At 50.4% G+C, this 24834-nt stretch overlaps 1 protein-coding gene across 4 annotated transcripts in view; it reads right to left on the bottom strand.

Annotated features, from left to right (window-relative positions):
• Positions 1-22864, bottom strand: part of TMEM63C (transmembrane protein 63C) — a 32088-nt gene extending 9224 nt beyond the window's left edge. For 2 of the 4 annotated variants that reach the window (XM_030950086.1, XM_030950089.1), the window contains exons 1-6: positions 22167-22310; positions 4478-4592; positions 3982-4202; positions 3506-3585; positions 2303-2390; positions 368-405 (exon numbers count right to left, since the gene is read on the bottom strand). In XM_030950086.1, coding sequence (XP_030805946.1) covers positions 368-405; positions 2303-2390; positions 3506-3585; positions 3982-4179 — 404 coding nt within the window. In that variant the 5' untranslated portion in view covers positions 4180-4202; positions 4478-4592; positions 22167-22310. Of the gene's footprint in view, positions 1-367; positions 406-2302; positions 2391-3505; positions 3586-3981; positions 4203-4477; positions 4593-22166; positions 22311-22481 lie in introns of those variants that run through there. The other 2 variants (XM_030950087.1, XM_030950088.1) reach the window with 2 other exon arrangements.
• Between the last annotated feature and the right edge of the window lie 1970 nt (positions 22865-24834).

Genomic DNA, 24834 nt, shown 5'->3' with positions numbered 1-24834 from the left:
CTGTCATGGGGACACTGGCTTGCTCCAGTTTCCCACAACCCACACCAACTCATGACATCCTGTCAGTGGCACAAAGGATTTGAGCACAGAGGGAATGAGGGACCCAAGCAGCCCTCCAACTGCATCTCATTACAGGATTGGCTCCTATCAGGAGAGGTTGAAGCCCTTTTCTTTGGGATAGGATCTAGAGGCCAGGAGGAAATGCAGAGGTGAGCTCTCTGCTCTCTCTTCAGAGAGGATGTTTTAAGAGGGCTCTCCTCTGTTGCTGCTCCCAGCAGTTTCTGGTGATGGGCCACCACCTGTGGGCACCAGCTCCCCATGGGTGGGCAGCGGTGGGGCAAGACCATAATGCCAAGCACACACTCACTTCATCTGGTAGATAGAAAGGAGCCAGGAACAGAATCCCTAGAAGGAAAAAGAGTCAGGATGAGACAAGGGCAACCACCCCCACCTCCCTAGTGAAGGATTGTGTCACAACACATGCTGGGGAAACATGCAGAGGCGGTGCAATGCCTATGGCCTTGAGCAAACGGAGGCAGTGCCCAAGGCAGCTCAGCAATGCTCAACCCAATGGCAAAGGCAGCTGCCTCAGGAGAAGCAAGGAAAACACACTCCAAAGAGCTGATGGGAAGCTGAGCACAACCTCTCTTCCAGCCCTGAGAGACCATGTGAGCTCCCTGAAAGTAGTGATAATTTCTGTGAGTGGGAACAAGGAGTCTGCTGGGGCAGGAGTACAAAGGGACAGGGAAGTCTCTACAAACATCAACCATCCTGATGGATGTCAGGTGCGTATTTGTGGCTGCAGAAGGATTTGCAGAAGAAGCTGAACTCAAGCATTAACTCAAGGGGTGACTTGCTGGACTTCAGCTTCCTCTGAATATTAAGGAGCATCACTGCAACAGGCTCCTGCTTCCAGAGCTCCCTCCTCTTCCCCTTCCATGACAGTCCCTAACATTCATTCAACGCATGTTTTTTACCACTAGCAAGTGCTGAGGTGGCACTGCTGTAGAGTGCTACATGACAATCTAAGTTCTTGTGCCTTAACTAGCTTATTCCCTGTCACTGTGTACACACATGGGTTTTCAGACATTACCCTGGTGAAGGAGGATTGGGTTAGGAAACACCTAGGCAGACCTAACATCCACAAGTCTGTGGGCCCTGACAGGATGCATGCATGACTGCTGAGAGACCTGGTGGACACCACAGCAAGGCAGCTCATGATCATCTTTGAAAGGTCGTGGTGATCAGGAAAGGTGCCTGAGGACTGGAAGAAAGCACCAAGCACTGTAACAGATTGCCCAGAGAGGTTGTGGAATCTCCTTCACTGGAGATACTCAGGATACAATCCTGTGCCATGTGCTCTAGGATGACTCTGCTTGAACAAGGAGGTTGGACCAGATGACCCATGTTGGTTCCTTTCAACTCTGCCCATTCTGTGATTTTGTGATTCTGGGCTTTTTATGCTCTCTACAAATTTCTGCTCAAAACTGCTCTTCTCCCCTCTTAGTGTATTCTACATCTAACCTGGCAGAGTTGAGATTTTCCTCATTTGTGAACAGTTTGACCTTTTTAAAGGATGTCTTCTTACTTCTAATAATCTCCTTTAATCTGCTCTTTAGCGTGCTGTATTTCCTTGTAGTCTTTCTCACTTATTTTTTTGATGAGCAATATGCATTTGCCTAGAACACCTGGTATAGAGCCTTTAGAGAAGCCTCCTGCCACCTTGCAAGGATTTTGCTTATTTTGCTTCTTTCCTACCTAGATTTTTTAATAAGTCATGACATTTTATCATAGTCGTACCAGTGACTGATTTTTGAGCTTTTGCTGCCAAAAAAGAGAGAGACAGCAAAACATGTCAGTCTGTGTTTGTTTCCAGGAAAGCCTGATGTGCTAGAGAGAAGCAGATTTTACTTTAAAGCCCCATCATGCTGGCAGAGGAGGAAATATGGTGTAGGGGACTTGACCCTGAGGGGTGGGAAAGATCCCTGCAGGCATGCAGCTGGGCTCTGGCCATGCATCACACTGGATCCACACAGCAGCAAGGAGAGCCATGCAGCTGTGAGATGCTGGCCAACAGGAGCATCCCCTCCAAACTGCCATTCAAAATAGATGCCTCAAAGAATCCAGGACAAAAAACCCTTCAGCTTCCAGGAATTCCCCACTGCTGAAGAGTGTTGAGCAGGAGATTTAATTTCTCACACTTAACTTCTGGCCAGGGTTTCTGATGAAGAACAGGACAGGCTGGGCCGGGACAAGCCCAGCCCAGGTTCCCACAGCCACAGCCACAGCCACTGGCACTCACCACATCCTTGTTGTCAGCATCCAGAGGGCTGCTCTCCGACGGCGACTTCTCCTTCTCGCTCTGCTCTCCATAGAAAAGCGATGTCAGGCTTTGCAGTGAGGGGAGAAGCGGAGGGGTGAGGCAGAAGAGAAGCAGCAGACACAAGAGGATAAGCACCTCTGGAGAAGTCTCTCCTAGGACAGCAGCCCAAGAAATGCCTCCCCCCTCCCTGCATCCTACACTGGGGCTGGTACACTGATTACTTCTGGGCTTGGGACAAAGGGGTTGCATCTTGCTGCCTCCACACTAACAAGTCTCCCCAGCTTCTTTGTAGCCCTGACCCATGATGGGCTCATGGAGATGGAGCTATAGCTCCATTACAAGGGACTGTTGAACCAGATTATTTTCTATTCCACTGTTTTCAGATGTCTCAAATGGTTTTACAGTAAAAAGGAATCTAATCAGAACTTGTATTTTAAATCTCGATTGCCCTTTGATCTCACTGGTGAAGGGAAAACATCACAAAGTCATCACCAGACTCAGCTCCAGATTCAGAGGCCAAGAGGAACTGGAGGGGAGAAGGCAGAAGAAGGGCTTTAACAGATCTTACTCTTGTGGGCTGCCCAGCCTTGTACAGACCCCTCCTGTGTGCACCAGCCTATTCAAGGAAAGATGCTTCGCTGCCCAGGGTGAGCTGTGCTCTGGCAGGCAAGCTGTTGTAGGTGGCACAGCCCACCTGGAAATACTTTTACTGGCTCTACTTTTACCAGAACACTGCTTATTTTTGTGGAATTCTGCACCTAGCCCAAACAATGGGCCAGGCAAGTTGCTGTGGTGACATGAGGAACAGTGTTCTTGCTGTGTGTCTCCCTCTGCCCCCTCCACCAGCCAGTCGGGTTCATCCCAAGAGAGTGGCAGAAGAGGCAGCAGCACAGTCTCCACTGAAAAACAGTTCTTTGTCCTTCCCAGAACAGTGCCCCCAATGGCACCAAGAACACTGTCACCAAATGCTAGAGGGAATGAAAGCTGGCCTGGGCTTTCCCTCTCCTTGCAGTACATGGTGGCTGTGTCTCCATGGGAAATGGGGGCACTAGGCCATTCCCAGTGGGGAGAAGGGACAGAAACACTTGCTGAACTTTGTGTCATGCCACAGTGCTGGCCTTCCTTCCAGCCCTCTTGAAGAGAATGGAGCCATCACCTGCAGCACGTGTGCATCCTCCTCACCTGTCATTGTCCATCAGAAGTGCCAGGCGCCCGTAGTCCCAAGCTGCTTTCCGAAGACATGAGAAGACCAGAAGGAGAAGCTGGAAGAAGAAAGAGAAGTGTTTTGCTGCGAGATCTCACCCCATGGGATCTTTTCATATCTCCTTTGTGCTTTCTCACTCATGAGCCCAAGCTCATGCAAAACTCTTACCCCAAACTGTTCTTGCTCCGTGATCTCACCACTGCTGCCCAAGTGTCCTTTGCTGCCCACCATGATGTGGGTAAAGCCCTTGGACCCCTGCATTCACCCCTGTTCCCTCCTCAGCCAGGTGCACCAGTGCACTCACCCCGTTCCCCCCTCAGCCAGGTGCACCAGTGCACTCATCCCCGTTCCCTGGTTGGCCAGGTGCACCGTGTCATAGGCTGACTTGTGTGCAGCTGTCAGTGCCTGCAGGAGCTGCAGAGCCCATTAAAATGCCCCCCTGCTGGCCGCTCACCAGCCAGAGGATGAAGTTGATGGCGAGCACGGTGGGCACGCCTCCGAAGGGCAGCCCCTCCAGCACGGTGCTGCGGGAGCGGGCGCTGAAGCACTGCTCCTCCGTGCTGTTCACTGGCGCCTCCAGGAACATGAGCATGTCCAGAGAGGTGAGGCCAGCACCATCCGGCGCTGGCTCCATGGAGTATGTGCTCTCCATCGACACCGCTGTGAGGTCCCACCCTGCAACACAGAGGCACGAGTGTGCATGGAGAAGTCTTTGTTTGAAAAGGGGCCATGGCTCTTCCAGGTCCCTTCCATCAAGGTCTGAAGAGCTCACTAAGGGTAGAGAGGGGAGAGGACTGGCTGGTGACCTCAGAGCTTCCCCAGTCCCAGTCTCTCTCAGGGACAGACTGTTGGATACAAGGCAGAGGGTGTTGCTGAAGAAATCTCGCAGCTACTTCCTGCCCTTTCCCCACCCCATTAAACCCCATGCTATTTGGTTGTCTCTGTCACACCTGAGACAGGTCTCTCACCACCTCTGCTCCTCAGTCCTGGAAGCTGGGTTGAGTCATGGCCACCCTGGTGTTGTCAGCAGGCAGGAATGAGAAGCTGAAGCATTTGTTTGAATTTCTGAAAAAAATCAGCAATGATAATATTGACAACTGGGTTGCTGGGGCTGCACTTGCTTCTCTCCCCACAGCCAGGTATCTATTTCCTATGGAATATCCCTAAGCCTGCTGTCCTCCTCCAGCATCATGATCTGCGTGACTCAGGAGTTAGAGGACTTCCCTTTCATCTTTCTACCTAAGCAGAATTGGTCCTCCCAAGATATCTTGATCTCTTCAGAAGAGTTAGCTTCTCAAAACCCTGAGTGCCAGGCTTCCCACCACCTTCCCCAGGAGCTGATACCAAGGGTTACAGTCCTCACTGGCAGGAGACACTTAAAGGCCATTAACCGCCAACACTGTGGCTTTTTTCCAAAACCTTTCCTTACTACCACCACGCTTTAGGTAGGAGAGGATCCTCTCCAAACCTGCAGTGCCTGGAACCCCTGAGAAGGAGTACCCTGCAGCAGCCAGCATGGCAGTCTGTTACTCATGGGGATGCCACAGGACAGTACCAAATGGCTGCTGCACTCACCATTCAAAGACCAGGAGAGGGAACCAGCACAGCAAACACTAACAAACATGGGGTGGGGACAAGGGGGCCAGTCTCTTGTCCCCATGTGCCCGTCCTGCCTCTGTGCTTTGGAGTCACCCTCAACACCTTTATCCAGCTGCTTCTCATGCCTGAAGAGCTGCATGGCCTTCAGAGAAGAACAGCTGTCTGTGGTGAGACAATCCAGTCTTTGGAGGCCTTGAGCAGCCAAATATATTTTTGAAGCTAGCCTGGCCCTGAGCAAGGGCTTTTATCAGATGACCTCCAAGGGGGCCCTTCCAACCACAATTATTCTACATCCCTATTCTCAGGAACTTGTGCACCTGACAAGAACATTTTCAGGCCGGCCTGAAGTTTATAAGGAGCTATAGAAATGCCTTGCCCTGCAGACATGATGGGGACAATATATTGAAGTCAGTATATTGTGACCAGTGCAAAGGATATGTGGTTTACAACATGTACTCCTGGGAGCTTTGCATTCAAGCCACTGAGCATTCATTCCTCTCCTTCCTTTTCATCTATATTCCAGCCACAACTGAGACCCTGCTACAGCCCCTGCAGGCACCCAGCAGCAGGCAATCCCTGCTGGAGGCTGCTCAAAGCCCACATGAACAGGGTGGAGGAAGAAAGCAGGACCCATGGTTTGATTAAGCAGTGGAGGAGAATGCAAACAAAGACAGATGGGACCTCCAGGGATGTGGAGACACAAAGTGTTTATGGCAGTTTTTGTTACCAAAACCAAACAAGATCAAATCTTCTTCAACACCAAAGGAAACCTAATTGAGAGGTCCTTGGGGAGCAGAGAGACAGCACACAGAAAATTACTGGGCTTAGAAAGGGGATATTCCTAAGCTCTACATAGATTTGCTCTTGTTGGGAGACATTCACTTGTGCTGCGTCAGTGTGATAGATGGGGGACTAAAGTAGCACCTGATTTTATATGCATGGCTGCGGCCTCGGCCTCTCTCTCTTAGACCTTGCAGTGTGCTGCTTGAGGAATCATGCCCCAAAGTTCACGAGAAGGACATTAGTCCTGTCCCAGAGTTCATGAGGAACCCAGACACCCTCAACCCTCAGCTGACCAGAGCGGGCAGGACAGGAGTGCTGGTGCAGGAGCTGATATATGTTATGCGCCTGAGAGACTGACTCTCTTTGACCTCCTCATCCTGGGAAAGAAAAAACTGAGGAAAAGGGAGGTTTTCAAACACAAAAGTTGACCCCCCCCAAAAAAAAAAAAGTCTGACAACCTGGACACTGAGGATTCCCAAGGGATTGTCAACCCAAGCTCTCCAGAGGGTTGAAGAATTTAAGAAATACTCTTGGTGCTGGCAGTTTCCAAATTAAACACACACACACATAAAAAGAAAAAAAAGAAAAAAAAAAAAAAAAAAAAAAAAAAAAAAAAAGAAAAAAAAAGAAAAAAAAGAGATTACCTGCTATTTTCTTCATTTCTGAAGCATAAATTCCATCCCAAAGCCCAAAGAAAAATCTCCACTGGAAGCCTAACAGTGGCTAGGATGACTGGACCAAGGCTATGAGCTCAGAAGAGCTTAAGTCTCACCCCACTACAATATTAGGCTGGCATCTGACTACCTGCATAGATGTCTTGAAGGGGCGTCAGAAGCTGCTGAGCTACAGGCACCAAGTTCCCCAGAACATGCGGACATCTGGCAGTCCCTTTTCCTGTGCATATGGTGCAATGTCACCTGAGCCAAAGGGCGTCCCAGTCAACTTGGGGCTGATACTTCCACCCCATAGGTGCACGGATGGATGGATGGATGGATGGATGGGCTGGCAAAGCCTCCCTGCAGTGCCCTCAGTCTCTCAGCCATGGCTGGGAGTCCTGTACTTCAAGGGCCAGCATGGTCCCATCAGGGTAATGACCCCTGACAAGGACCTCAAGAAGAGACCTATAAGAAGTGAGGGGGCTACTCTGGCAAGCAGCAGCTGTTTGCCCTGGCTTGCCTGCCTCCTGCTTGTCACCTGGGCCACCAGGACCTCTAGCCAGGGTCTGCTCTTTGCTATGGCAATGCTCTCAATCTGCTCCTCACCATGTGCATGTCTCTCTCTCTCTCCCCTCCTGTAAGCAGCAGAGCCACTGCCATCTGGCATTTTCAGCTGCTAAATAATTCACTGCCTTTTTTTTAACAAGGAGAGTTGTCTCTGACCGAGGGAGCAGTTAGACCATCAGCAAACAAACAGGGAGACCCTTAGCAACTTCAGAGTCCTTTCTCCATCACCACCACTCCACTACACAGGAATAAGATCCTACAGCTTGTTTCTAGGCACCAGCTTCACGCTTGTAGGAGGAACATCCTGTCAGGGATGGTAGGGTGAGGGGGATTTTCACAGGGATCTGTACAAGTTGTGTTTCTCTATCAAGTCCTTGTTGCTATCCCTTTCTTTCCCATATCAGATATTTTGCTCCTGGTGGCCAAAAGCAATGGGTTCCTCCTGGAGATGGTGTTAGTATCTCCTGCTCCCAGCTCTCCTGCCCAGAAAGCTCCCAAATGCAAGCCTTCACCCTTCCAGCCCAACCAGCTCATTTATCTGCACACAGCACTGCCCATAATGCCAGACTGCACAGACAAATTTCAGGAGCAGAAGATACTTGAAGACCCAATCCAGCTCTGTCCCCTCTCTCTTAAGCACCTCCAACTCCAAAGGAGTTCAAGGGAGCAATCATGTCATGCTCAGGCTATAAACACAGATTTTGCAGTGTATCACAGCTCCTCTGAGCCTGATCTCAAGTCACTCTCCTGCCTTTTTGTTGCTCCTTTCATCACCAGAGAGCCACAGAAACTCTCCTCTACATACCCAAATCACTACTTTTCTGATCATTTGTTCCAGCTAGTCTCACCTTTTATGGTGCTGCTCTCAGAAAAGCTTATGCAAATTATATAGCTGCAATGCTACCATTAAAATAACTATTGGGGGCAACCAGCTAAAAGTAAGTCATGTATATGTTCTAGGAACAGCGTGCAGCAGAAACAGCAAGAGGAGATTTCTGCTCACATGCACCAAGAACAGCTTAAACTCAGACCTATAGAACATGTTCAAACACCCTCTGGTTGGAGAGGTAAATTTTTTGGTATACAGAATGAGAAATCACAGGGACACTGCAAGTCACACTTAAAGTCATTGTTGAAATGCCTAAGCTAAATTTTCATATCACAAAAATGAGAAAATTCAGCATTTTGAAATATTCAGTTGAAGGCACTTTGCAATAGTATCTGAAGGATTCAACAAAATCCACAGCATCACCAAATCAGTTCCTGTTCCCTGCTACGCCACTACCATTGTAATTTTCCCAATCTTTATGGGCCAAAGGAACAAATACTGTTGTGAATAACAGAACTGGCCTTCAGAAGGTGTCAGGACAGCTTCCCATTAACTGTGTATGAGGCAGGGCCTCTAGATGCCAACCACAGACAGATGTCCTCCAGAGCAGCCACTGTCCTGGAGAAGTGACAGCAATGGACTAGTGAAGAAATGCAGGGGTGTACAGGATTGCAGGTGGGAAAATGAAGCAATAAGACAAAGGCAGAATTCTGATATAGGGTCCATCCTTTATAGGTCTTACTTGGAGGGAAGATACTAAAACAGCGTCAGAAAAAGTCAGAAAACATGTAGAGCAATTCCTTCTCCTCTTTGTGGCCTGTGAATGCACAATGAATGCATGATATTTGCCACTGAAATTGATTTGCTGGATAATTTCTATGAAGCATTTTCAGTGTGTGTAAGCCTTGCCTTGAATATTCAGTGCCCTCTTTGTTTTGTTGATACATCAGCATATGTTTCTTCTCTCCGGTTGGGTGGGCACTAATCCAGAGAATCAGATTTCCAATTAAAAATAAGGCATGTCTTTTATGTGAATGCAATTTTTCATAATTTGTCTTTCCCTTGAAGCATCCTGCCAGCAAACTCATTTGCTGGGGGATTCACGGACAGCTGGAGTAGCAAAACATCAAAACAGTCTTGGGAGCATTGAGATGACTAAGCTGGGTTTTCCAGCATGCCTACACTCATCCAGCCTCAGCATCCTCCTCTGGAACAGGTGGGATTACTGACTCTGGCTGGCCAGAGGCAGCCTGGGCATGGGGCTGTTGGTGGAGCATTTCTGTGCGTGGCCACACAGAAAAGCCAGGCTGAGCACCCAGACCTGGAAAACAAACATCTGTGCTACCTGACTGCCTCTACAGCCTTCTTCCACTACAAGTAGATTGTGGCTGGGCTGTGGAAGGGAAAATCAAGGACTGCTGTAACAGGGAGATCAGGTTCATGTTCTGGCATGCACAGGACCAGGCAGGCAGGACACCTCCAGCATCCCACTCTGCAGGACTGCAGTGACTGACCTTGCAGGACTGCAGGGACAGGGAGGGCAGGAAACCCGAGCCACTGCCACTTACTCAGCATGGCTAACCAAGTACCTCAGGACTTCAGGGAAAAGGCTCATCAACAGCCTGTGCTGAGCTCAGCACACAGCCTGGCAGTTTTGGCACCACAGGGCATGGTGACCTCTCCATTCCTGTAGCTTGGTGCATGGGAGAACAGGCACACCATGAGCCACATCTGTCCCCAAGGGGTATGAGCACAGAGGGCATGAGACCAGAGACACAGCCCTCCAAAACCCCACAGAGGCCCAAGGCATTCTTTCCTAGCTCTCCTTTCAACCTCTCCTCTTAAGATTAATGGCCTTGAGATCCAAAAAGCAAAGAGAGGATCTGGCTGCTCGTGGTCTGTGAGGTGAGCACCTGTGGGGCAGCAGCATCCCTGGGCAGGGCTCATTGACACTGGTGTGAATGCTGTGCTCACACCCTGCCAGGGAACCAGACAGACAACCCTCCAGCAGAAGACCCCATCCTGTCAGCAGCAGGACATGAACATACACCAGCCTGTTGCAAATCAGATGCATCTTTCAAACAAGAAGGACGATACAAGGCTTGTGGGCTATGGAGGATGGGGTTGGTAAGGTTTCGAGGCAAAGGACCACTCTGCAGTAACAGATGACCCCTAACAGGTAAAAAAACACCTGCTCATATATTAATTTTGTCATTGCCAATGAAGATATGATCACTTGGAGAGGTCACGAGGACTCCTGTTTCATTGTTCCTACTCCATCTCGCACACATACCCACCACTCAATGAGAAAATGAATGTGAGGGCATGACTGCTTAAGAAAAACCTGCTTAAAAATGGTACAGATAAACTTCATCTTCCCTATCAGTAAGCTCTGGCACTGCTCTCTCACTGAGGAGTACAAAGCTGGGCTCACTGCCAGCCAGGCCAGGAAGGCTGGGGAAAGAGCCAACCCATGAGCCCACCCAAGCCCTGGGGGTGCAGACCCCACAGCAAGGTCCTTCCCCTCAGTGGTGAGCCAGCCTTTGGCACTGCTGCTCCTACCCCCAGTGCTTCACCATTCCCAATCTGCCCTGCCAACACTGTTCATCTAAATAACATAATGCACCAGGAGTCTGAGACTGACCCCATTTTGGGGAGCTAAGCAAGTTTTTCTGCACTTAGGATTGGCAGGTTGCCACTACCTTCAGGAAACCCTGTGCAGGGTCATGCTGCCCCAGGGACTCACCTGAAACCAACACATACCCCTCCCCTGCTATGTGCCCCTGTGGTGGCTGCCACATCATCCACAGCTCCCTGCCCTCCCCTTCTTCCCCAGCACCACCATGCAGGGTGGGTTTTTGGCATTTAGACAGACTAAGTTCCATGAAGTTTTTGAATGAGAAAGCATTCCAGTCCCCTTGGGACTCTGCAGGACAATGGCTGTGGCCTTCCAAAGAGCCACCTGCATAAACCCCTTCTCCTGCAGGTGTGCTGAGGACCGAGCAGACCAAAGCTGACTTGCTGCAGTGCTCCTTGGCAGAATAAAGCCAAACCCCAGGCAACCATGAGCAAACAGTGCTTACAGTGAGATCTACAGCCAGGGAGATTTGTTGGGGCCAGTGGGTGGGAGATGCTGTGCAGGGAGCAGCGCTTCTCCAGCCCCCTCCACACGTGTGCAAGCCAGAGGCTGCTGGAGCCAGCACACTGAGACCGGGAAGGAAGAATCGGAGTGGAATTTATTTATTCCACCCCCAGCCATTTTTGCCACATTTGACTAAGCTGCCAGTGCAGGTTGGCTCTAACCCATATTTGGTTTGCATTTCACTCTCCTGCTGTGCACACAGCCCCTCACACCACACTTTGTGTGCGCAGTGCACCAAGCAAACATGAGCTAATGGGGCTGCAAGCTCCCCAGAGAACCACGGACCCTTTGTCCTCTGATAAAACTTAAATCAACACTCCTCAGCACAAAGGATTACCTGGACCCGGACCAACCCAAGCAGAGAGCAGGGTGCTACTGGCAGGTGATGGCTGGGAGCAGAGAGATAGGAAAGGGGCCTTATAATAAAGATGGGAACAGGCTTTTTAATAGACCTTGTAGTGACATAGTCTTAAACTAAAAGACGGTAGATTCAGACTAGATATAAGAAAGAAATTATCTAAGTTGAGGATGGTGAAACACTGGTACAAGTTGCCCACATAGGTGGCAGATGCCCCATCCCTGTAAACATTCAAGGTCAGGTTGGACAGGGCTGTGGGCAATCTCCTCCAGTTGAAGATGTCCATGCTCATTGCAGGGGCATTGGACTAGAAGACATTTAAAGGTCCTTTTCAACCCAAACTTTTGTATGATACTATGACAAAGCCAGAGCTGACTTCAGGGAATGGAGACCCAGGTAGCTCACATGTGGGAAAGGGGAAGGATACCATCCCAGGGTTCCCAGTTAACCTACACACATACACACACACATCCATTCAGGAAAACAGTATTTCAGGAAAACAGTAAAGAGGCACCCTGGTGCCATCAGATCCCTGCTCCAAGCTGGGCTGCTGCATGTTGTTCAGAGTCCCCAGAGCAACCCCTGCACTTGCAATTAATTAATGATGATACATGCAGATGAGAACAACTCTGAGCCCCTGCTGCCTGTGACTGAGAGACATGGCAGCAGCCAGACCTAGAGAAGGGCTTGAACTTTCCTGCAAAGGGTATCTGTGGGTTCCTTACTGCCTGCCAGCTCCAAGACCACAACATGTGCCCCCATGCACCGCCCACTTCGCAGAGGCAGCTCCCATTTGGCATTGAAGACCAAGGAAGATACCTTTCAGCAAGGCTGCAACTGTGGTGGGATGTCAGGCAATTATGGGCAGATTGCTTCTTCTGCCACCCCGGTTAGAGTGCTCACACAGAGGATTTTAAGGTCTTTGTGAAGGAAAGTGCCACCTTCACTGGAAAAAGCACTCCCTTGTGGAAATCTGTACAGAAACCAGGAGTAGCTGCGCTTGGTCAGGGCCCAGACTGAAGCTGTCACATGAGTCACAGGCATCTTTCACAATGCCACAAGGTGCCAGGTGCACTTTGGTTCCTGGAGAAGGGGAACAAGACAGGATGGAAATAGGGAAAAGGCAGCTCTTTCTTCCCCAAGTCCCTTCCACTGTTTGGGGAGCAGGGAGCTGTGGGAGGCTCATCTGATGCCTTTTATAAAGCCACCTGCTGCAGAGACTGTCAGCCACGGGAGCAGCCAGCTCAGCTGGAGCCATCCCCCAGGGAACTCCACCTGAGGGCAGAGGGAAGGAGACTGGCAAGGAGAGGAGTTGGATTGTGCATGAAAGGGATGCAAACTGGGAAGCTTAACATCCCACTGTTTGGGCCAGGCAGTTCTGGTGGCTTTGCACCCAGTGTCCGGCCTGGCCAGGACAGCATGACACACCTGGGAACGGCAGGGACCTCACTGCTGAGTTGGTGGAGAAGCAGGCACATTTCAAGCCCTTGTGCAGCTGCTCTCAGGGTCAAGGCCTAAGCATAATCTTGGCCTTGACAAGGCTTTCCTCCCACCTCTGCCCAGCTCCCGAGCAGATTTGGGTGCCACCATGTGACTGGAATGAATCACACTGCCCTGGGAGCATGGGAGCTGGCAGCACAAGTGGGGATGGCCCTAGCAGCTGCTGTGCCAGTCACATCCAGCCACGCTCACTGCATCCAACTGTGCCAGAGGGATTAGCACTCAGCACACCGCTTTGAGTCAATAGCGCATCAAAGGGAAGGGAAAGCTTTTGATGGTGTACACCATGCAGGGCAATCCTGGGGGAGTGGAGGGAGCAGGCAGTCACTCTCCTCTAGTCGCTGGGGCACTCATGCAGTGGTCTCTGCAGCCCACACAGCTTCTGGGGGGAGATGAGAGGAAAGCAGCTGCTGCAGCCAGGAAGGAAGGCAGCTCTACCAGGCACATGTGGAGCTGCAGACGTGGTTCTGCAAAACATGACTGTTTCAACCTCCTTCCAGCGTGACAGGTGCTCTTGTATGGCGACTTGTCCCCATAACTTGCATTTTCCCAAGGAACTCCCCTTGCCCACAACACCTAAGCACAGCTACAATCATGTATCTGCTGCAGGGCACAGAGAGCCAAGCTGGGCAGATCAGGCAGCCCATCACACCCACCAGCATGCTCTCATCTCCTCCATGGAAAAGATCTGGGGAGTCAAATGGAGCACCCGAGGTAAGAAGGAAATCATAGGACTTTTGGGACAAGAACTGGGGTTCATGATGCGCCCCCCACAATTCACACCTATCACAGGCAGGTGGTCCAGCACAGGGGATGAATGGTCAGCAAATGGGATGATGCTCAGCAAACAGACTCTGTAGTGCCAGTGCTGCAGGCTGGCACTGCCTGCACCCACTGCTCTGCTGCCCTGCCCTGTTCTGCCCATACCCACTGGTCAGCAGCTGCCCACACCAGCACAAGGCGTGCTGGGAGTGATGGACGCGATGGAGAAAAACACAAGAAATGGTTTTTTCCCCCTTCAGGCAGAGAAGGAAGTGTCACATCTGGACATGTACAGCAGCCAGGCTGGGAAAGGGACAAGGCACTGGGAGAAGAGAGGCCGTGGGCTGGGAGGCACAGCATCGCCCAGAGGATGTGAGACAGATGGCAGATTTGGCAGCGGGGTGGTCACAGAGCGACCTGCAAGCGTTTTCTGCTGCAAGAGCACACAACACAACACTGTGTAGGGGCTGCCAGCCCAGCCTGGCAGGTTTGCTGGGGGGGCTGCATCCTTTCAAACAGGCTGCATCCAAAAGGCACCATCAGAGATGCTTCATAGGCAATTCAGCCTTGGAAAAAGGCTGTCCAGGATCAGGGAAGCCAGAGAGATTGTCCCTGGCTTCTTTTCACAAGCCTACCTTCCCTGTACACAGGGCCATGCAGGCAGCTCAGGGAAGGGCTGACAGCCCCTGTGCTGATTTGCCCACTCTGCCAGCAGTACAGGGTCCTCAGGCAGCCACCCCCTGCCCTCCACATAAACACTGCTCACATGGACCAGAAAAGAATGGCAAATTAAACATGAGGCACTGCAGAAGATGGCTGCAAAACAAACCTCCCCAAGTTCGTGCCTCCTTGCCCTTCCAGGGTGGTTTGGGCACAGCAGAGCCAGCACCAGGAATACAGCTGGCTGAAGAGATCTGGGGACCCAGTGTCAGCAGGATGGTATCTTTCTCTCTGATCCCCCCACCCTGCAGGGATTAGTGTCCCAGCAACAGCCACTGCAAGCCTCTCCACAGCCCAGAAGCTCTCGAGGCTCTGTCACAACTAGGTATCAGACAGGCTCTGTGTCCGTTTTGGAAGAGATATTTGGGGATGCAGCACTGAAATGGAGCTGTTTATGGAATGGCTGGGTATCCTGGCCCAGTCCCAGACAAGGCTCCTGCTTTATGCCTGGCTTTGTATATGCTGTTCTCCCTTCCTGCATCCCCACCCAGCATATCTCAACTTGCCACCATGTACTGTGGCTCTGCACTGAGCACCTGAGAACCTGATCCCACATTCAGCCTTTGCAGTACCAGCAAGGTATTTACTGACTGAGCGAGGGTCTCCACCTCCTCATCCACTATGTGACTGACATAAGGGGCACTTTGGTGCTCACTATGCTTCATAGCTGCTGTCCCTGCTCTGGGAAGCATCTCCCCACCTGGAAACACCTCCAGCCAGTTTGGGAAAATGCAAGGTGTGAATGCATGAGGCCTCAGCACAGCTGCCACCTCCCTGGGGCAACCAGCACTTCCAGTAAAGCATGAACACATCCTGCAGTGAAATACCCCTCTGCTCCACTATTGCCAGCAGCACACCCGCACTCACTAGAGACAAAAATCTGTACAAACACAGATGCTATGGAGGTTCTGGCTCATCCCAACATCCTTGTGCCAACCATAGCTCTGGGAGGGTGAACAGAGCTCTGAACAGGCAGCCCAGAACAGTGGGCACCAACATTTAAGTGAAGCTGAATCCCACACTGCTGCTCTTTCCCTGAGGATATACTGATACCTGCGGGACACACTGGTCTCCAAACCCTGCCCAGCTGCTTTCCATGCTTCTCCTGGCAGCACAGCTCTGTCACCGGGCACATGACTGTCATGCTGGAGGGGATGCTGGAGGGAGGGGACCAAGAAGTAACAAAAGCCAGGCGTGAGGAGCCACAGAAGAACACTGGAAAGGCTCCTCCTAATGCCCACCATGTCACAGAGGGATCCAATGCTAAATGAGCTGCAGGACCAGACTGAACCCGTGAGCTCCAACAGTGCTGCTGCTGTGCAGAGCACCAGGCTGGCCACACACAGGACATGGCCACAAAACCCAGCTACCCAGCTTAGCTCTGTTCAATCAGGGGGAGTTACCTGCTGAAACAAACACTCGCCCTGCTTTCTACCTCTCAAACAAGGTGAGCTCTGAGGCACAGAGAGCTTTCCTCAGGGTGTTCAGGGAGCACACCAGCCTGCAGCACTGAGAGCAGCACTGGAGCCAAGGGTCAGCAGGGTCCCATCAAATGGCTGTGCAGCTCTTCTCCTGCCCCAGGGGGTGGACAGGACCCAGCACTGGCACAGAGGACTCCCACAGGCAGCTGGGGAGGTGGATGGATATCAAGTATTGCTCCCAGCTTGGACTTTTAAGGCTACACGTGTACAGAAATTTATGCTGCCTCCAGGATATTTTCCACAAAACAAACCCAAACCAAACAAAATCAAAAACAACAACAAAAACAAAACCAAACTTCCCATTAAAAGCAAACAAACAAAATGACACATAGACACAAAAACACAAACAAAAACAAACAAAAAAGCCAAACAAAAACACCCCTAAAAAGCAAAAAAACAAGGTCCAAAGAAATGTGGAGTGACGTCTGTTCTCTGGTGAAAAAAACTGCAACATGCCTTTTAGGAGGGCTGGAAATTCACCTTCCCATAACAGAGGGAATGAAACCCCTCAAGTTTAACTCTGTGCAGGGACTGTCCAAATAAACAGCTGGTCCTTCAGACTTAGCTGCCAGGATTAAAAAATCCTGAAACCTGGAGCAGACATAAAGCTACAGTCATCCAAGCATATGTATGTACCTAAGACAAGACCTAGGACATGGTCATGGTTTCTCTCTTAGTAAAGTTTTCCACAGCTAGCTTTTCCCAGCCCAATCTGTAGGGTATCAGAGGACTGTATTTGCAAAGCCATCCATCCTCTGACTCCTGAAATGACTGAACAAAACACGCAAGTCTCTAAAATGCATAATTCTCAGGAGGTTACACAGCCACTACCACAATTATTATTAATATTCCCTTTGTTTGTTTTTAAAGAAGGAAGAAATTGATGAAATTTTATGCAACAAAACATAAGTAATTAAAAACTTGGAGAAAAGAAAATTAAGCTTGATGAAAACTTCCCAACAGAAAAATCAAGTGAAACTGCTTGATGAGAAGATTAGCAGCAGTAATATGAAAGGAAAAAGCAATAAAGAGGACTTGGAACCAGAACAAATAAAAGAATTATGGCTCTTGGAAACATACACCTGACTGAAAAGTAATCAGATTTTGTCTGAACTAAAAACTTTTTAAATTAAAAAGACAGCCAATTTAAAACTGGAAGTTCTTAAAACCTACATGATAAGACTCAGATCCCTCTCATCAGTGAAAAATAAGTCACCAGAAATTTATGCAGTATGTCCTTGCTGCCAGATCTGCTCAGCGGCTGAGAACCTGGAGCTAAAGCCTGATGAACTGCAAAAGTGGCTCTGACAGACACAACCTTTCTTGAAAGTAGAGGGGAAAAATCGTTTCAATTAACTTAGTACACAGATTAGTTTAGTAAAAGTTCTGAAAAATTACTGCAGGTTAATGCACGAAAGCCTGGTTCCCTTTCAAAGCCTAATGAAGATGAACTGTGAGAGGATAATGTCTACTAGTACTGAATTCTTAAATGTCAAAAATAATCAGATTATATCACTGGCTATATTTTGTATCTCCTAGAATAAAATTTTGTTTCTATGACACAGTATTATAATAATACAATATAGTATAGCAGTATAGTATTGTTAAATTCATTACAGATATCAAAAATGTTTTTATAAACTTATTCTCTTTTCTTTTCTGGACTCATACATTTTAAGCAGTTTTATATAACCAAGGAGAAACCACCTTTTAAATGCTCACATTCTGCATTTTCAATTGGACTGCATTTTCCATTGAAATACAGCTGGACCAAATTTATAATAAATATTTAAGTGATATCTAGTAAGAAATGCATCACTCACCATTTTGTAATGCAAGAAATATAGACATTAAGTATTTAAAAAACCATATGTTAGCTATAAACCCACCCACTTAAGCACAGTGCAGCCTCCTGCTCAGCCCTAAGCATCACACCATGCTCATCAGTGAGAATCAGCCTGTCCTTAGGAAAAGAGCAGAAGTGTACAAACACAGCAAGATTAAAACCAGGTACTTGGGTTGTGGCTTTTTGATCATTAACTTAGTACTGACTTTAATTCATCTGTCCTAATCAGCAGCAGGTCAAGAGCCAAACAAGGCACAGACCGAGTCTGCTCTGAAGTCTATGAAGTTTGGTTCATTTTTCTGTCCTCTTTGCCATTCTACTTCCACACAGTTCTGCTCTCCCTGAGAAAAGCAGCCCAGAAACACAATGAACAGTGCATGTCCTCAGCCTGGAGCCTGCAAGCCCTGGCAGTCTCTTAGTCTTGTAGAAACCTCCAGAATGCTGCTTGCAGACAAAGGGAAGCTAGGCAAACTTCAGCTTCTGGTCATTTCTCTAATGCTGCCTTAGGGATTACCCCACGGTGACTGGATCTGTCAGAAGACAGGACAAATAAGCTCAGAAGCACTGAGGATGAAGGGAGGGCATGCAGTCCTGCCTCTCTTCTCAAAGTACTGTGAGCTAGAAGAGGTTCCTCAGAGCTGTATCCAGGCAGGTTTTGAGTATCTCAAAGTATGAATATTCTGCTCCAAACCACAGCCATGCCAAGAAGACCATCCCAACCTGCTGGTGGAACCAGATCCTCCAGCCAGGTGTGTCCCAAGCCCCGTGTTACTAGAGGCTGTCCCAGTGCTGGCTGTGATCCTAGCTGCACAGATGCCTGTGGTCCCTGGCCAGCCACTTTTCATGGCTCAGGAGTCACCGCCCAGCTTGCCAGCCCTCACACGATCTCAGCACCTCAGCCTGTGCCACTTCCCTGGTGTGCCATCTTAGTGTGGACACCTTGCTGCATGGGTAAGAGCATTCCTCTGACAGGCTCACCTTGGCCAGTGCAGAGGCCCCAGAGCTTGCCCCAGGACACCACACTCACTTTGGGCAACAGCTGGGAGCCACTCCCCAGCTACATTTCCAAAACTGTTCCTTGCCCTAACCCCCACACCCCCGGCTTCTCTGAATTTTGGCCTCCCCTTGCCCATCCAACACAGCACATTAAGAGACTCATTGTCTCAATCTCCATCACCTCCTGCCCCACCTGTCTCTTACCATCAACTCCCAGCATTTTCCAGTGAAGCAGGGCCAGAGCACTTTCCTATCTCTGTTAGAGGAACTCAAAATTACATGATGACATATTTTTCCACCTCTCACAAGCTGCCTTTTAGCACTTGGGGGTGCAGTGGAGCTTGTCTTTGTTCAGATCCTGCCTTCCTCTCTGTTCACCCACAAATCTGTGGATGACAAGACACAAGACTGGTGCTGGGGAGGGGGGACCAGGTCACCTAAAGTTTTCACACAGCTCCCACTGAACAGGAGTGCTGAATTTCCCTGCTCTGGTACTCCATTTTAAACACATCTTTATTTAAGATCAAGCTATGACTGCAAGGAGCCCCTCCTTGATCAAAATGGTAACCCCAGCTTCTCATGGGGACTCTGCTTGGAACTAATTGTTCCAAAAACAACTGATTCCAGTGTCAAAATGCTTCTATACAATGGTGTTCATGCTCCTCAAAGACTGGACAACATCATGTTAGGTGAGGGTGACATAGAGACAAGTGCAGCAGGCTGGGAGAGGTAAGTCTGTGCCCCTCACCAAGCTACTCTGCAGAGAGACCCAGGGGGACTTGCCCTTTCTTACCCATTAACCAGCAACAATAGTGCCCCGGGTGATCGGAAGGGCGAGCACAGCTCTCTGTCTGTCCCATTGTTGCAGTAATTGCGAGAGCAAACTGCTGACATTGTCCACACCTAATACCAAGGTGTGATCACAGCCTAATTACTAGTCTCAGACACATTTGAAGCAGTAACTTCAAACAAGCTTTGAAAGGATATTTAGGCACCTCAAAGTGCAGGTAGATGCCAAGTGGGATCTTTTAAGCTCTAAGTTCTCTTGTCACACCTGGTTAGGGACTGAATGTGTTCAAGCCATGTATGAAGGAAATTAGGACTGGAGCTGCTTCTCCTGAAATAATCTCAAAGCAAACCTGCTTTTGCTCTGAGCACAGTGCATCAGCAATTCAACATTTTCTTCGATCTTAGCTAAGTACACAAAATATATTTACAGCAACTAATTGTAAGTAAGAAACACAGGAGTGACAACAGTAGAAGGCTTTGGTGTTTGTAGGACTCGTGGAGGAGTCAGCATTTGCACAGCACACTGATGTTTGCCAAGGAGTTTAGGTGATAGATTAGTTTAATATCAATTGAATTCACTTGTGGGTGTTAAAAACATTTCTCCATCTTCTTTGTGTTTTCGGAAAGCTCTCAAAGTCTCTTAAGAGCATTTCCTGCAAGGAATATTTTAAAGCAGAGACACTCATCCTTTTACAACTGTGCAGATGCAGGCTCTCAAGCTGTGCTGAAATCTGCCTTATGTTCCTATGGGCCAGAAGGCTCTGCATGGAAAGAGGACAGTATTTACCTGCAAGGGCCTACACACACCCCTGATCAGCATCCCCAGCAGGCACTGCTATTTCTGTCCTGCGCAGGACCACCCTAGGCTTACCATTGTCAGCAGCCACCAAACCAGAGATGAAATAGTTAACCTCAGGGAAAGCTCTGAAGAGGAGAGTCATTACAGAGCAATCCAAATGTTATCATAAAATGAAATTTAAAAATAAAATTTAAAAAATTTTAAAAGGAGCTGAAAGGCATTGGAAAGTAGTTTCAGGAGCCAGGATTGAGCCATGGGAAGAGGCAGAGGTTTAAGCTCACGGGGAAGCCAGAAAAGCCCATATGTGCTATGGAGTCAGAGGCTGCAGGGTGCTGGTGGCCTCCCTGCTTTTATTTATTACTTATTTGTTTGCCAGTGGCTCTTTGCCAGGACACTTTCGACAAATCCTTCCTGAAGGAGCTGCTTCTGCTTCCCTCTCCATCTGTTGCCCAGCCTTGACCACCACTTTGCAGGGCAGCAGGGAAGGCAGCGAGGCCAAGGCTCTGGTCTGGTATCAGAGTCAGTCAGTCATTCTGCTTCCTTCTCTCTCCTCTCTGAATAAACACTGCAAACCACTACAACAGCACCTTTTCCCCCAAACAGCATATTTTGCTGTCTCTCTTCTGCTCAGACAGGCAACCTGACCAGTTCTACAGAATTGTAAATCTCCACATGGGGCAAAGTGCTTTCTCATACCTTGTTTCCCCACCCAGTTTTCCCTTCACACCCTGCTCCCCCATGAACTCTCTGAAAGGGCAAAAGGCTGGCATGTACCTCAGTCCTGGAGATGGTGGCTAAACAGTTAAAAGGAAAAAGATGTTCATGCAGAAATAACATCTGTCAGCCAGACAAAGATTTCTCTCTCTCTCATTCTCCTGGAAAACACTCCTTCTGTTCAGAAGGTTTCTGAATAGCAAATGCACTGTGCTGCTAGTGAGAATGGGGAAGCAAGCAAGGGAGAAGGCAGGGCCTTCATCCATGGACAAATCTGGATGAAGTTGAAAACTGGGGGAGAGCAGCTTGGCCAGAGCATTAGAATGACCTACCAGCCCTCTCAAAATCTTCAGTATAACAAAATGGGAGGGAGAAATGGGGGGAAGGTTCCCCCTCCTCCCCCTGCCAGCACAAAGCATATCTAACACCCTCAGGTGTAGCTCCCCGAAGGAGAATTCAGTGGCCAGGATGACGTGGGGACAGGCACAAGCCATGACATGACACAGCGGTGGGGTGACATTTTATCTCCCATCACAGGCCAGTGGCGTAGGCCAGTACATTGGGAGAGGGACACTGAGGGGCTGGGGCTCGCTCCCTGCTTCTGCCACCAACTTGTTCCAGCAGCCCAGGGAAGCCCCTGTGCCTTGCTGGGCCTCAGCCACCCATCAGGCTGGCAGACACAAGCATTAGTTACAAACACTTTGGTACACGGTCCAAGATAAAGGCGGGCAAACAGCGTCTAAACAGAGCCAAGTCCCCAGAAATCTCCCACACCACCAACCCAAACCCGTCCGCGCCTCCCGGAGCCGCAGAACGGCCCTGGCGAGCTGTCCCAGGGCTGCCCGAGGAGATGCTGCCTTACCCGCCCAGCGAGCATCCCCCGCCGCAGTCGCACCCGGCAGGCGCAGCTCGGCGTGGGCAGGCCCGGGCCAGTCCCACGCACGCTTCCCGCCCACCCCATCCACCGCACCGCCGGGTCCTGCCCCGGGTCCCTCCTGCCTCCCAGTCCCACTCGCTGGAGCCCCGCCGCCCCGGAGCCGAGCCCCGCAGCCCGGGCCGCGGCTCCCGTCCCGCCGCCGCCTCCCGCCCCGCACTGACCTGCTGGGGGGCACCGGCCCCGCTCGCTCCGGGCCCTGCGCCCGCCGCCTCCCCTCCTCCCCTGCCCGCGGTCGCCTCGGGCTGCCCGGTAGCGGCCCGGGCCAGGCACCGGCACCGGCACCGGCAGGGGAAGGGGCCGGGGCCGCCGCCGCCCCGCCCCCCGCCCGCCCCGCTGCGGCGGAGAGGCCGCGGTCCGCGGGCTGCGGTGCCCGGGTGCTCCCCCCGCCTCACCGAGCCGGGCCCGGGGCCTGTGCCGGGAGCCGCAGCCCCCTCCCGGCCCGAGACGGGGTCGGCAGCCCCCGCTGCTCTGCGTACCGTGCGCCCCGCGGCATCCGTGCGGGGAGGAGGGGGCGAGGCGGCGGCCCCGGCGCTCGGAGCGGGGAGCGGGCGGGGAGCTGCCGGCAGAACGCCTGGGTGCGGGGTCTGCGCGTCTCAGGCTATTTCTGGGTGTGAGTGAAGCTGTGCCCGCCGCATCCGCCGCTCCGAGCAGCTCCCGCGGCGCTCGGGCTCCTCGGGAAGGCTGCTCGGCGTGTGCCCGGGGCCAGCGGAACGGGCCTCAGGGGCCATCAGCCACGGCTGCGGGGAACACGGGGGGCAGCCCACGGTCATAGGGGCAGATGGGTGGGTACATTTGAGACCTCAACACCGTTTGAAAAATCTCTCCCCTTGATGAAGCTTTGCTCAGATGCTTGGCAGAGGCGGCAGCAGGGGCGGTGGCTAAGGAACTTCCTACGGGTGGTGTTCCTGCAGAAGGTCTCTGCCTTCATCAGGAATGGGAGAGAGAGACCCGACCCAACAAGTGTAAAGGGACACTGAGAACCTTGTGTTCCATGAGCATCCCAGCCTGCTCCCCATTTCTGCCATCCGTCAGAATGTAGGCAGTGCACTCTGTGCTGGAGAAACTACCCACAGCACCCTCGGGGCTGCAGTATTGGGTGTCTTGCATGGCCAGCACTGTTCCCAAGTCGTGGTCAGAGACATATCTGCAGAGGGCTACCAGGGAACAGTCACGAGAATGTTACTGAAGAGAAGTCTCACTGACATGCCAAGTGTTTCATTGCTCCCACCTCAGATGAGGGACCTGGGGGACCCACATCTGTGACTTCTCCAGATGCTGAGTAAATAGTGTTGTTCTGCAGCATCCTCTGCAGGTGTGTTTTGGCTCATTTCATCTGTTTTTGTCTGAAGAAGCACAGTCTAGTGGTTAAAGTCCAGCCATTTAAGTAAAGGACCTTCCAGTCTCACAAGCACAGCTATGAAAATCACCAGGAGAAGCATCGGGGGATGGACATAATGTAGCAGCTGCCAGCAAAGAATCTTCATTCATACTGCTAGTGCAAATGGCTGGCACAGCTCACACACCATGAGCAACCAAGGGGTGAAAGCCCGGTGTCCCCTATAGTGTCTTTCTTTTTTTAGGCTCCCCAAGGCTGAGGTAGCACTCAGCTGACTTCTGGACTGCTGGAGCATGGTGCAGAGAACTGGTTTGGCTGCAACATGATGTCTTTTGATAAAACTTCAGTTTCATGTAAATAAGTCTCGCATAAATGAGATCTTTATCTCCAACCAGGAACTACCATAGCCCAATCAACACATGCCTGAAATTTTAGGGAACAGCTGAGTAAAAATAAATTCCCAATCTCTTTTACTGGTATCTTCTTTAGCCATATGTATGATGAGCAGAAGCCAGACAGCTTGCCCTCTCACTCCAGACAAGCCAGTGCCAGTCCTACAACATCACTGAGGCTTGGAGACCTTGACTGCTGCTGCGCATCAGGAGACACTATCTACCTCAGGAGAGAGCAGAGACCACCGTGCCAGCTTAGTAATGGGAGCTTGTAGAAGAAACAAACCCATGGGGATTTTCTAGAATGCCTCATGACTGTGATCTGCCACTGGGTCCCCCATATTTGATGCCCTACTTCTGAGCAATGAAGAAGAATGAAGAAGCATGGCTTCTCTGACTTACTGAAGTGGAAGCCAACATGTTTCATCACTTAAATTGGCAAACACTGCTCGGAAATGTTGACTTCCGAGCAGATCTGGAAACCTTGCTGCTGGTGAGCTGCCCCAGTCCCAAAGGAACACCCTCTCCCCCTTCCCTTGGCCTGCCAAGACATCAGGGATCACACAAAGCTGGACAAACCTTGCCTGTGTGTAAGTCATTCCCTGGAGATACTTGTTTCTTCCTGCCTCTGGCCCAGACTGTGCCTAGTTGGAATAGAATAGAATAGAATAGAATAGAATAGAATAGAATAGAATAGAATAGAATAGAATAATAAACAAAAAAGGAAATACAGAGCCACCCCAAAAGGGAGAAAAACTCCTTCATTTTCTGTTATATACTGGGCCTCAGTGGCCATGAAGAGCCATTTTGGCCTAAGAAGAGCCTTACAGGTGTGGTCTCACAAGGGCTCATGGTTTTTAAGTCCTCCACATGCCTGAGAACCATGAGTGGTTTGTGGCTCAGCTCCAGCTCTGTGTGTGAAGGAGCACAATACCTCCTTCCTGCATTGCTTATAACCCTGCAGCAGTGGGGGAGAGATGTGGAGCTGCAGCCAGAGGCAGCAGGAGGATGAGGCACAGGGAGCTGTTGGGCAGCTGGGACTCTAGCACTGCATCCTGCTGTCTGTATGAATCTCCCAATTGTAATTCCTCTTTTCCATCA

This window comes from Camarhynchus parvulus, chromosome 5, assembly GCF_901933205.1.
Source record: "Camarhynchus parvulus chromosome 5, STF_HiC, whole genome shotgun sequence".
Lineage (NCBI taxonomy): Eukaryota > Metazoa > Chordata > Aves > Passeriformes > Thraupidae > Camarhynchus > Camarhynchus parvulus.
This window is presented reverse-complemented; position numbering and strand designations above follow the sequence as displayed.